The sequence below is a fragment of the Diadema antillarum genome, unplaced genomic scaffold (genome assembly GCF_040938485.1).
Source record: "Diadema antillarum isolate AM-2024a unplaced genomic scaffold, OU_Dant_1.0 scf00000040, whole genome shotgun sequence".
NCBI lineage: Eukaryota > Metazoa > Echinodermata > Echinoidea > Diadematoida > Diadematidae > Diadema > Diadema antillarum.
In genome coordinates, this window is record NW_027270929.1 from 2,793,101 (window position 1) to 2,806,745 (window position 13,645).

Consider the following 13,645-nt stretch of genomic DNA (forward strand, 5'->3'; position numbering starts at 1 on the left):
ATATTATGGTATACATGGGAGCATTGGCACGTGCTTGATTGCGTACGAGCACATATGTTTGAGTGTGTATTTGTCACACTAGATTCACATGCACCACTATGTCATATAAATCTAAACATGCATACAGTGTGTCCACTGCTTTCCAATAATTTTGAGTATGTCATGGGAGAAGTGTTGTATTTCCCTATGGGTGCTCTACATTTTTTTTTTTTTTTTTGTACACCCTCTAAAAAGACTTGCATCAAGAAATCTGATACAGTCAGTCCGCAGCGTGTGCGATAATGAGGCACGAACGACAATTTTATTCAGAATCACGTTTACGCAGTTTGTGCCCTTGAGACTGACGAGATTTCGCGATACTTTGCGAGAGTTTTTGCAGAGGTCGCAACAACAGCTTTCATAGCTTTCGCAGTGCATTGTTTGACCCAGGATGGTTAGATTAGTTATAGAGCTGATTATGCTCATTAATTTGATACCTAATTTCCCTATTTTTGATGTCAATATAGTAGTCCATTTTAACATCAAAGTAAACGATTATTTTGCCAATGTTTAAGAAGCTTTTAGATCATAGTTTGATGTTTTGCTAGTTCCTGACTGGTATTGAAAATAGATCTCCGTAATTTCTTCGATTTCACAATCGTGAAACTTGAGCGAGTATGATCAATTAAAAAACGAAGAGGGGCACCATTTTTAAGGTTGTGAATTTTCCTGTTGAAAACAAGGCAAATTATGTTTTCTTACTGGAAGTGGGTAGTGAATGAACACGCGTGGAATGTGTTGTTGATACCCAGACAATGGTCGTGGATAATGGCCAGGATTGGAATGTTTCATGAGGAATTCCACTATCGCAGCTAGTCTTTGTTCATTCTGAAATGTGGTGTGTGAAAGCACATGGAAACATGTGCTTACTTCTTTCATGCGCATGCATTTCACCCTGTGTCAAGAATTCAGACTAGCAGTGCTCGGGGCAATCCACATGAATAATTGATTAAGCATTCATGTGCCTTGCAGCAGAGCTCGGGACAGGTGGTAGCCAGGTCCATTGTTCAGGGTCATTGTAAGTGCACACTCACATACACATCATTGGTTCCTGTGTAGAGTTCAAGTTTTGTATAGAGAGTGAAAATTCGATCACAATTTGGAACCTAACATTTAAAACTCACAGCATTGAGTCAGCAGCCAATGGATACTACGCAATGCGACACGCCGTGTCTTGCAACAGATTTCGACCAATCACAGACCCGGAATTCCGGTGCGAATGCGAGGATAATCTTTTCAAACTGGACGCTAGACATGTCTCTGAATTTTGCTAGTTCCTGACCCGTATTGAAATGAAGATGGGAAAACGTGCCCTTATTGTGATACTATATACTTTAGCGGACATAGTCTTCACCATATTTTAGAGGGGCATGAAAGATTTCAGGTTAGTTTTTTGGCGTCAAACGTAAAGGAATATTTTTGAATACAATACCAAACTTCGAGAGGGATTTTGATATTCTATATTCTTCTTTTCCGTTTATTTTGATCATGAGCATATTTGCTTATGTTTTCTCTTTCAGTCGATACTAAAAGTGTCGAAAACTGACGAGAAATACTCGTTCTACACGGATTTATTTATGACCATGTATCTGCTCATTACGTATGCAAGCACCGCTCAGCCGTGCATACGACTTGAATAAATACATGCGTTTTCGCTCGCGCTGCGGACTGACTGGATACCAAAGGCAAACACCACATACAGTCACAGGCAAGAACACAAATTCATACCACATCTCCACCCCCTCCCGCCGCCTGCCCCCCTCCCCCCACACACACACACACACCCATAGACACATGCACACACATGCTGTTTTTCCTTCCCCTTGCTGCTTACATTCCACCAGTCAAGATTTCATACAAAATGGAACTCTTCAGATAGCCTCACTCTTGTGTCAGCTCATATTCTCAATCCTGGCGAAACAGAAATCTCGGGAGAAGAACCGGTGCTACGGGGAGATGTTCTTCCTGACGGTGACGAAAAGCTCTGTGATGGAAAGATTCAAGTCCACAACATACCACAGTAAAACTTATTATCAGGCATTATCAAGCAAAGTCAACAACACAAAAGAGATTAAATTCAATTTAGTTTTCACCCCATATATGGTCTCCCTTGCATTTTATCTCTCCTATGCATGTTGTTATTCTTTTGATATACCTGATATTGTTTCATCATAAAATGAATATACAGATTCAAAAAAGAGGATCATTCTCTAAGTTCAATACAGTGGTAAGCATGCAAGATTAAAAAGAAATAGAAGCTTTTGAAACAGAACCTTGTAAATGAAATATTTGGCTGGGATTAACTGAAGACATTTCATGTACTCATATCCCAACTTTCCAGTCTAAACAGATATCAAAGACCCTATATACACCAAATGATGAAGCAACTCTTTGATACACAAGTAAAATGTCTTTGTGACGTTGTCACTGTCTCTGAAGTAACACCTAGACTAGTTGAGGTTCAATGTGGGATATGGCCCTCTCTGGATCCTCTAAAGTTGTGATATTAAGATGGAATGTAAAGATGGATTCCAAATACATGTATATCTCTTGTTGCCATAGTGACAAGACAGCCTCACCCTAAACTTTCTCTTGAGTGCCCTGGCCATGATGGGAGTGAGGCCCACTCCACTCTCCACTGGCTTGGATCTGTAGGGTGTGCCACCGGGACTGCGGGGCAAACCAATCTTCTTCAGAGATGTGCGAAATTCCAGAGCCTCCAGGCCTAACCTGCAAAAGTAAAGGAAAGATAATCTAAAATTTAACAGGAAACCTTTAGAACAACAACAATCAAAGATTTATATCTCTGATGCAAACATTAGAACAAACAAATGATAATAACAGTAAATATCTCCTGTGACAAGGCCTCGACAGGTTCTGTGAATTGAAAATGCTAAATACTTGTATAAAGAAAATATTTTGTAGCATGAATGATGTAGAACCGAAGACAAGGTACAGTCACACCCATTTCATTGCCTCTTGATTCTCCAGCATATGAATGATGCACATCGAGACCCATACAATCCCTGTATTATTAGCTGCAAAAATTTTGTTGTGCATTGCTCAGTTTTAAGAGACAGTAACTATCAAAGAGCCTATGAGGTATTCTACACGATGACCATAACTCTAGATGCTTTCATTTTGTTATGATTTAGGATATTTAATGATTTCAAAGACATGCATGTTTTTAATGGAATGCAAAGCCATGATGAACTTCGAAGGTATATTAAAACAGCAAAGCACCATGACACTGACCTTGCTCTCATGGTAAGCTCAGGCTCCTTGGGGTCAGAGAGTCGCCTGCTTGACCGCCTCAGCTGGACATTCTGGAGGTCAGACAGGGAGACCAGGGGTCCCCTACCTTTGTCCTGAGGTTTGACCGGCCGCTGTGGAAGAAAAAAAAAAGAATTGTGCAGCTATGGCATTGAGAAGAATCGAAGAGCCATGAGGCAAAATTAATGCACAATTCATAATGTTTAGAACATTTATCTGCACTACCACTGTGATGAAACAATGATGTGGTTTATGAATCTACCTTCCACTTTTGCTTTCTTCTACATTTCCGCAGTTCATAAAAGCACCAACTACTATGGTAAACTTGCATAATACTAACTGCTTGATCAAATCATTCCTTTCCATTCCATTTTCAAAATCACCCTAGGCATGCGCATTACATTAAACACACACACACACACACAAAGGGGGGTGGCAAATACAAAATTAAAGTAATGGGGTTTTACATGCACACTGATTGATTTTGTTGGAGATAAATACATCTACGTGAGGATTTCATACAAGAGTAAAGCGGAGATCAAGATAAAGTCAATATGCACACTACCTGTGAGAAATAGTATTTAAACTCACCTCTTGTTTTGAGGTCACTTTTTTCAGCTTGACACCCTTGATATCATCCAGTGTGACAACTGGCCTGGAATTTTCTTTTGACTGCTGCATGAAAGAGAATCAGGTGGGTATTAGTCAGTGGTGAAGCATATAGATGTGACTTGAAGTATTGGCAATAAACACATAGGACTTAAGTTTTGGAAATCAGATAATATTCAGAAATCAGCAGATAAAATACACTGGGACCTTTCAAAACAGTCAATATGCTTTTACATGAGCAAACAACTGTGACCAAGCACTGGAGAATAATTTTCTTTTAAATAAAAGTCATCAAAAGAAGTACAGTCAACCCTGCTTAAGGTGACCTTGCATAATTCGAATAATCACCTGAGTCAAAGGTCTTTTCAAGTCCTCTTCACTTTATATTCCATTCATTTAATCCCTCATAAGTCACATCTTCTCTTAAGTCAAAGCTATTTCTTCAATCAAAATAGATCCACAAGGTTGACTGTATGTATGGGTCTATACTTGTTCTTTAAGTCTAAACAGACAGAGATTCACTTTTGCTGGGAATAGAGACAAGACAATGCAATTTCAAGGAAAAAAATATATATTTCGAACAAAGTTTGTTTGATGACATGAACATTTTAGAATTCATGATGTGTTAATGAAAACGCAGGTGTGGGAAGTTTACCTTCTTGGCACCATCTTTCTTTTTTGGCAGATTCTTTCTCCAGTCTTGAGATGCGGGAGCTTTGACTAAGGGAGGCGGGGGAGGGGGAGGAGGGGGTGGAGCCATGAGAGGAGGCATAGCAGGAGGAGGAGGAGGAGGAGGCGGGGCCAGCAGTGGCTGAGAGGCAGCTGTAGGCGGGGCCTGTGTGGCTGCCCCAGCTAATGAATTGCTCCCCACTGGAGTTGTGATGGATGAGTTGTTACAAGTCCCTCCTGAAGTGTTGCAGGGGCTGTGTAATGGGCAACAGTTGCAGGATGAGTCTGAAGTCCTGGAAGTATTGGGAGATTTGCCCTCAGGATTCTTCACATGATATACAAGAAAGCAAAAAATACACATCATATTAAATTTTGTTATATCCTTCTTTCATGAAATCCTGTTCAGTGATTGGTCTACAAAGCATTATGTGAAAAAACATAGATGACAAAATTCAAAGGGAGAAAAATATTCTTTACCTTAACATTTTATCTGTGGCACAATGCTTCCTCGTTCAAAATCATTTCCTTGCAGATATACCACCAACTGTTTTTCATGAACAGTGTTTGAAATTGCTCATCAGTATTGGCCCCATAGACCACTAAGTATAATCATGTCCACTGCAGGACACAAATTATCTGCACTCACTGCAATATGTAGGAGAAAAAAAATATTTGAACAATTTTATCTTTTTTTAAGAATCATGAGAGGAATATCCAAAAAAAAAAAAAATTGTCATGTACTGTTTTGAGCCACTAGTGAAATTATGAATTCTTTGGTGACAGAGATTGTACTATACACTGCCTCCTCAGAATTCATAATTTCAACTAGAGCCTCTCAGTAAATACAGTGTGGTATATTTGTTTAATATATGTTATGTTGATTAAGATCTGTTATTTTCAACAAACAAAGTACAACATGCATCGCTTCCAAGTATTCATCAATTATTCTACTAGTTCAAAGATAAGGAGTGTATCAATGATTGGCTTGCCTTTCTGAGATAACAGTAATTTCAGTTTCTCACCAGAACCAATGCCAGTGGCAAAAAAGATCTTTCAAATCCAAGGACAAGATCAGGGATTATAGTGCATTTGATAATTATGGTCATAAAATGTCCTAAATAATAGCTTGAATTTGGCAATGATATTGACCTGCTTCACTGTGTTCAAGGTAATGACCATCCTATAACAATTACTGACCCTGTGCTTCCTGGCCAAGAGGGGCAACTGACTGGTAACGGGCTACTGTGAAACAGCAGCAAAATGTTGCAGGAAAAATCAAAATCCTGAATATCAACTGTCAAACCTAATCAGTAAATCACTCCATACTTTTGAGTTAAAATAAGACCATACTCTGATTCTGAGGAAGTTCTTAAATGAATGCAGCCTGCTCAGGACACTCAGTTACCATATTATAGACAATCTAAAATCCCTTAAAAAGAACATAATTAATCATAGTCTTCTAGCATTGGTTAACCCAAACTAGGCCGGGCTATTAAGGTAGTTGATAGAGCCGGGGGGGGCCTCCCAGGCCCCCCCTCCAGATCTCGACTGTCGATCGCGCGATCGCGACGAAAATTGGCACACACATTGCCTATGATGTAATCTAAAATACCTGAAGTTAATTTTTCAAAAAATTATCATTTATGCTAAATTATGCTAATTTATGCATAATGATGCATGAAATCAGACAATCTGGTATAAATCACAAAATAAAGCTCAAAACAGGCACATTTTTTGTGTAAATATCCTTTTTAGTGTCCTTAGCAAATGTAATAAAAAAAGATTGTGATATCAGAAAAAATTCTTAAGTATTTTATTGTTTTTTGAATTTCTTATGTATTTCTTTCTTTTTTCGACTTTATGTTTTCCATTGTTTTTTCGATGAAATTTGTCCGCGACATCGCTCCGAACAAGAAAATATGTTATTCATTGATTTTAATCAATAAAACACCAAACTAATCATGCTTTTATGAAATTTGCCTGTAAGCACAGTTTGCATTGAAATTGTACACGAATTCATGTTTTTGAGCAATTTTTGGTCTGACATGCATGTACATATTTACGCGTAACTTCGGAACTGCGCGCCCGGGCATCGCAAATTTGGTGTCAAAAGATGTGGGAGACTCGAAAGAAAAAAGTCATGAAACGTCGCGGCGATAGCTTTTTGCGATTGCGATATATCGCGCGGAACGTGGGGGGGCCTCGGAGGCCCTCCCACCCCGGCCTAGTTAGGGTTAAACATGAGGAAAATCATTACTGAAAGTGTATCACACAATTTGTGACATGTTGTGCTAGCACGTTTTTGGCTTTCAATACTGCTCAAAGAAAATGTCCTGAAATAACCTAAAAGCTCCCTCAATGCTGTGTCATTACAAGGTAATTACCTTGAAAGAAATATGCAACATAAGTTTCCCTTGGTGAATCTCTTCATAGTGTATGGAAAGTAAATCAAATGCACTTCACCAAACATGAATTTCACCTACATCTACCAAACAAAACCCGTCACTTGGAAAGAGACTAACCTTAGATTGCATGTCCTCAGTGAGTTTCTTGAGTTGTTCTTGAAGTGAGGCTAGCTGATCCTTGGTGGAGCTCAGCTCTCGCCAGTAGACTCTGGAAGGAAACACCACATCTTTGGCATACTCCAGGCTCTGTCACAGCAGAGAATGACATGGAAAATGGCATAATAAAACATACACTTGCTGCATTTTGAGAACCCTCAAAATTACAAGCTTGGCCCGTATGACATTAAAAACAAAATGGGAATACTTACTCAGAAAAATTGCCATTACACATGCACAGAAAAACCTTGCATACTGGCATATTTTGTGCCAGCAGTTTTGGAATAACTAAAATACCTTATAGTAGATGGCTCAATGAGATACCTTTGTTTCTCTCAGTCAAATCAGCAACAGCTGCACATGCATTACGTAGTTTTACAGTGCACTCCTGTTATAATAAACATGGCTATAATGGAATTTTCAATACAACAAAGTAAAAATGCAGGTCCCAAAATTATCATCTACATATCTTTACATAATCAACTACAATTGTATTCAGTTACAAAAAAAATTCTGATATAACGAAAGAAAACCTCCTATCCAGAGGACTTTGTTATGACGGGAGTTAACTGTATAAACATTTAAAAATTCATTTAAAATATGTTTTTGGTTGTTGTTGTTGTTGTTGTTTGTGTAACAGGAGGCCTTATATAAGCCTTATTTGGATGTACATATTAAGGCAAGAAGAATTTCCAGTCAGTTGTATGGAAGATGAGGGTTGTACATTGTAGTTAAGTTCCCACCTGATGCACTTTCATAGAGCACCACTTGCACACACTGGAGATGGTTGCTGGGAGCTTGCTTAGACTCACGTCCCCAGTTGTTCCAAGCCAGTAAGAGGCGTCAATGAATGGGATCATACTGCCCAGCGATGAGGACCTCCGCTCTAACTCTTGGATATGGCTACTGGAAGCAGCATCGCTGTCCTCAAATAATCTGTATCATTATGATTCACTCAGGTCACTACCACAGCAACCAGCACGATAAATCTAACTTTATTCAAATATCACTGACAAAAACAGGAAAACTGCACATTATATCTTTATGTGATTCATCATACATTGTTTTTATTTTTGTGAATTTCTTTTGTCTACTAATATGCGCAACAGTAACAACCCACAAAAAATGGATGATGCATATTCCTCATTTCATCATTGTGGTTCTCAATTGCAAATTTGACCTAGCTCATCAATTTGCTTTACAAGTCCTAATTTGTAATATCCTTACAAAATACTATATATACACTCACAGTACATTTGTATTGTATAAATGTATTGATACATTAATGTTTTAGGAAGAGCTTAATTTTGCCCCTTTTCATATCCTGACAGTGGAATTTCATCCAAAAAATGCACACTCTACAACATGGTTTAAACACAAAGACCTTGAAAGCAATTTTAAATAAATAAGAATGTTTCATCAGTAAGCACTTTAACTTAAGCCCTGGTAGTGTGGGGGGGTTGGATTCATGGGTAGCCCAATCTATTTGTGCTGCCCACCGGGGGGGGGGGGGGGGGGGGGGGGGGGGGGGGGGGGGGGGGACCTACAAATAGTAGTGGCCATCAAATACTTGCACTGAAGCATAACTGGCAACGGTCGTCTCCAGTCCAGATTCTTTGGCTGTATCTACACATGTACTTACAAAGAGATCAGCAATAAAGCTGTGCACATATACAATTTCTTGTGTTATTTTAGGGGGACTATTACACGAACCGGGGTACCCTTCCCACTCAATGAATCCCCACACTACTCCCTGGGTCTTTAACCTGTTGAGGACGAGCTGATTTTCCGACAACACGCATTTCCCACAGACCCCTGCCCGAGTATACTCGGGACTTGTTCTCAACGGGTTTAAGGATCGTTTTTCTCCAATTGAAAAAACAACAACAACAACAATAACTCACATTTGAGAGACATCTATCTCCATATCTGCCGATGACTTCCCCCCGCCCTCATGGAGCACAGTTGTGGACCAGCTGCGATCGGACCTGCCACGGTGTCGACGCCTTCGATGTCGAGAGGAAAATGAGAGGAAGGAAGCCCTCCTGCTCCGGTGTTTCATCTGACAGAGAAGACAGCTGTCCCTGGCTCGGAATAACTCACAAAATAGCTGCTACGGACGGCACTGCTATGCAGCTCTTCCAGTGATTTTAGAGTCTAACCATCTATTGATCACCAGATGTCGTGTTGTCAGCAGAAGTTGTTACGGTATGCAGCCATGCAGTGGAGTAAACCCTGAAAACCTCTCTACGAGACTCTAGCTCCTGCAAATATGAAACAAAGCAAAGAAAATTATGGCATTAAAACACTGGTATACAATTTTTCAAATATTTCAACAAAGAAGGTCTAGAAACCTCTCGATCTAGATTGTATATCTCTTAACTTTTTACTTGACAGATAAACAATCATTGTTGATTCAACACTCTGCCTCAGCAACACTACAGTATCTTGGGCTACGATTAGCCCGACCAGACGCCGTGCGGAGCACATTTTTTATACAGCCACTGGGCGCATGGGCTGTCTATAGTCAGCTACGGTTTGACTAAAGTGTTCAATTCATTTGAGTTATTGCAAACATCCTTGGCTGGGACCATGCAATGGCCATTGCATGCATCTGATCTGGTCAAACCCTCTAGACAATGCTATTTAGGCTCTATTTGGCTCCATACAATATTACAATGTGACTGTGCTTTGGATCTTGCATTGCTACTGCTTGCCAAGATTTTCTAGATTGTCCAACCTTGCACACTGTCACTGCCAAGCGCTTGGCCGCTCGATCTCGCATTCACCCGCTCACCCATTCTCTCGCAGTTACAAGTCTCTTTTTCAGCCACGAGCGAGGCCTTGCCAAAACTGCAAAAGGCTAAATGGCTTGATATCGAAAGGAGAACAGTTCGCATAATGCGTCTTCCTCAGCATCAGCACACGGCCTTTGCCTGCCCTAATAATTAATTGCCCTTCTTAAGTTCTTGGTTGCATAGGCCACTCACTCGATCCACTGACACTTCTGCAAGCAAGTGTAACGACAGCAGCTGCCGCTACGCCGCCGCTGCTGCAGCGGCACCGGCCGGCGCGGCGTTGGGGCTAGACTAGACTCGACTCACCGGGCTCGCAGCTGTCAAGGTGCGCACTGAGTTACGTTGTCTTCACATGCCCCACCAACCCGGCCCGGTTAACCGGTTCATGTTCTTCCGACCCAACTTTGCTTTTTGCAGTCTTTCTGCCTATCGAAAACGAGGGCCACTACGTCATTTTAAAACCTCTTGTAATCGGAATAACACGTCGTAACTTACCCAGTAATACATAGATGTGTTTCATCAGAGTTTGTTTTCAAGCAAAACCGCTAATTCCCGTCACGAATTTTTAGCCAATCACGTCATGTTTATATTGCGCACAATCCATTCGCAAAAGATGAACGCTGAGGGCAGTAAAATCGATGGACAACCGATGGACAACCACCGAACAGCTGAGTACATGTACACATTGTTTGTACTAATAAGTTTGGACGAGATAGGGGTGGGGGTGAAAGAAATGGCAAGCATTGTAAAACCTGCCTTTTCACCTTCATAATGTGGATTGAGTGAATTAATGCAGCAATATCGGTATAACACAAATCAGTGAAAGTGTTGGACAAATCGGACAATCCGCTCAAAAGTCATGCTTTTTAAAGTGCTGTGCAGTCACTGCTGGATGAGAAGATCATACTTCAGTTTGTGATGTTACATGCGTAGAACAATAATTATAAGGAATATAAAGAGAGAATTTATTATAATATTACCCTTATCATAATTATCATGGTAACTATAAGGGTGATATTATACCTTCTGAAAGCAAGTAAAGTGCTTTTTTTAAACTATGCGAGAAAATGAGATATGTTTAGGCCTATATTATTTCTTTATATCGTTTTACGCATGTGACATCACAAGCTTCTCATCCAACGATATGGCAGCTAATGACACTTTCAAAATTCATAACTTTTGAACGAATTGTCAAATTTTCTTCTTCTTCTTCTTGCTTATGAGGCAGCAGCAGCTAAATAATGTCCCTCAGTTGTTACTGATGTCGATATGTTCAATACGTATGCTGCATTCACTCAATCCACGTGTCATATTTTATCATAAGGTGCAACTTGTTCTTTAAGTGTTATTGCTGTTTTCTGTAAGATCAACCTAATTACTCTTATTTTTTATTCATATTTAATTTCCCGAGGCAACACGCAATAATCAACCGAAGGTCTATTTTTTTTCTTACACTCGTCATGAATATTTCAAACTCACCATTCATGTACATATTTGAACTTTACCAACTGGCGTTCCATCTGTCGACAACAAAGAGATTTTCCCCAGTGACACAACAATGCTTTTGTTGCTCATCTTATCTTTAATCAAAGCAAAATGACATGTTACGGGATAGAAATGAAAACTAAATAGGATTCAATGCCACATCATGATCATAATAACATGGGCTTATAATAATAGAGCAAATTAAATCAAACAAGCAAAATGGAAGAGGTTTAATTTATTTCACTTTTTATGAAGGAGTAATAGCAGAAGCAACCAAGAAGAAACAAGAATTAATTATAATTATTCGAAATTATTTAATGTTTGCTGCTGCTGACTAATATGATTTGTGCATTTTAATTGACGTGTTGCAGATGGACATTGCAACGGTTCTACCGGGCAATTACCCCCAGGATGATAACCCTAATCCTAATCCTTAACCTAATCCTAACCTTGACCCAAACTCTGAAAAACCTAACCTTAACCCTAATATTTACTCTAACCTTAGGCCTATCACTAACCAGTATTTAGCCGGGGGGAGGTTAACACGTACAGTTGTTGTCACCCAAGGCCTCCCTCGGGCACATTTTGTATTATGATAGCTACCCCCACCCACGAAAACAGGGGTTGCGGAACGTTTTCCAGTGTGTGTGTGTGTGTGTGTGTGTGATGGGGGGAGCTGCGGAACGGGGGATCAAAGTCAATGGTAACCCCCCCCCCCCCCCCCCCCCCCTCGCGCTTTAGACGGGATGAATGTAAGGGCGCGGGCGGAATCTTATGGAAGTTAAAATTCATGGGTGTTGACACTGTTGTGATTTTTTTTTCCCCGATATTTTCATTTTTATTTTCCCCATTATTTATTTCTTCTCAGAAATTTTTGCAGCCGCAGCTCCCCGTCCCCCTCCCCTCGGGCCTCCCTCTCTTATAGCTATGCCCTCCCCCCCCCCCCCCCCCCCCACCCCACCCGCTGCCCCTGCCAAAACATTTACATACACACCGTCACGCACAAAGGGCACGAGCTAGAACTACACGCACATGTGCACATGCACTCAGCACCCTAGCAACGAGGAGGCGTTACAAGCATGAGCATGCACTCGCTGTACGTTTACTACCCGGAAGAACCCACCATGCGCAGGGCTTGCTGAGCAAAATATTACAAAGTAGGAGCTAAAGAACAATGTAAGAAAAGGTTATTTGTCGCCAGTTTGAAAACATACAGATCATCGGCATGTCTTCCAAGTCAAAGGACAAGGTAAATGTTATCGATGATATTTTGATAGTTGTCAGCTTGGTTATAAATTGTCGCAAATGATTACTGTGATATGACGACTGTACGTATTGCCCCGTTTCGTAGTGCTCACGGTAGAGACCGTCATACCGCTATCACTGACCCGTAACTTCCCCGTTCAGTGCCATTAGCAACCGTAACGTTTTTCATACTGCTAGCGCGAGTATTGTGCAAAAGTAAACTCGCTCGTGGTTCGAATTCGATCTGTGTAGCTAGAGCTAGAGTGAGACTTTACGCTTTTCTACCTCGGGGAGGGCCCTAGTATTTGCAATGGCTCATATGTCATCACCTTGAATTTAGTTAGATACTAGATATTGAGCTGAATCTCGTTGTTAAGGGCCATTTGTTTAAAACTGTCTAGTGTGACTGTAATTTGTAAAGTCAGTAAAGAGAGTATTTGAGATTGACCGAGTAGTAAATCATCGAGTGCGCTTCATGCAAGTTGCACTAGCTGTACTAAAATAATTCTCCAGAATTTTAAGCCCTAGCCATGAAACAATCTTTATCATGTTATCTATATCTGGAGCTTTTGATCTTTTCAGTAAGATCCGACATGACCCACAGACATGATATCATATCGCTCAAAGAACGATCAAACAAGAGAAATTTTAAAGTGTTAATTGACTACTGGCGCGGCAAGAGACACTTGTGAATGTTTGATACTGTCATTTTTGCATATTACAGAAATCTAGTAGGGTAACTACCTGCAAGATCTGAGATTACCATCAATGTGAAAATTAGAATATTTCTTACTATGAAATACCTCAACCTTTGTCCTCAAGCAATTTTTGTGGACTAGGTACAGAAGCTGCTGCTGCTTCTTCTTCTGTATCCAAATATGAAGTGTATCCTTCATATTTTAAGATCAGCGCACTGCAGATTGTTTTTAACCTGATTAAGATTAGTCCCGAGTATACTCAGGCAGG

General features: G+C 40.3%; 1 protein-coding gene across 1 annotated transcript; it reads right to left on the minus strand.

The window, feature by feature from the left end:
* Window positions 1-1,936: 1,936 nt before the first annotated feature.
* On the minus strand, window positions 1,937-9,213 carry LOC139711516 (proline-rich protein 11-like). The gene is made up of 8 exons (XM_071623397.1): window positions 9,056-9,213; window positions 7,895-8,087; window positions 7,113-7,241; window positions 4,577-4,915; window positions 3,904-3,987; window positions 3,295-3,425; window positions 2,619-2,769; window positions 1,937-2,023 (listed from the first exon to the last, which is right to left on the minus strand). The coding sequence occupies exons 1-8, from the start codon at window positions 9,211-9,213 to the stop codon at window positions 1,937-1,939; spliced, it is 1,272 nt and encodes a 423-aa protein (XP_071479498.1).
* Between the last annotated feature and the right edge of the window lie 4,432 nt (window positions 9,214-13,645).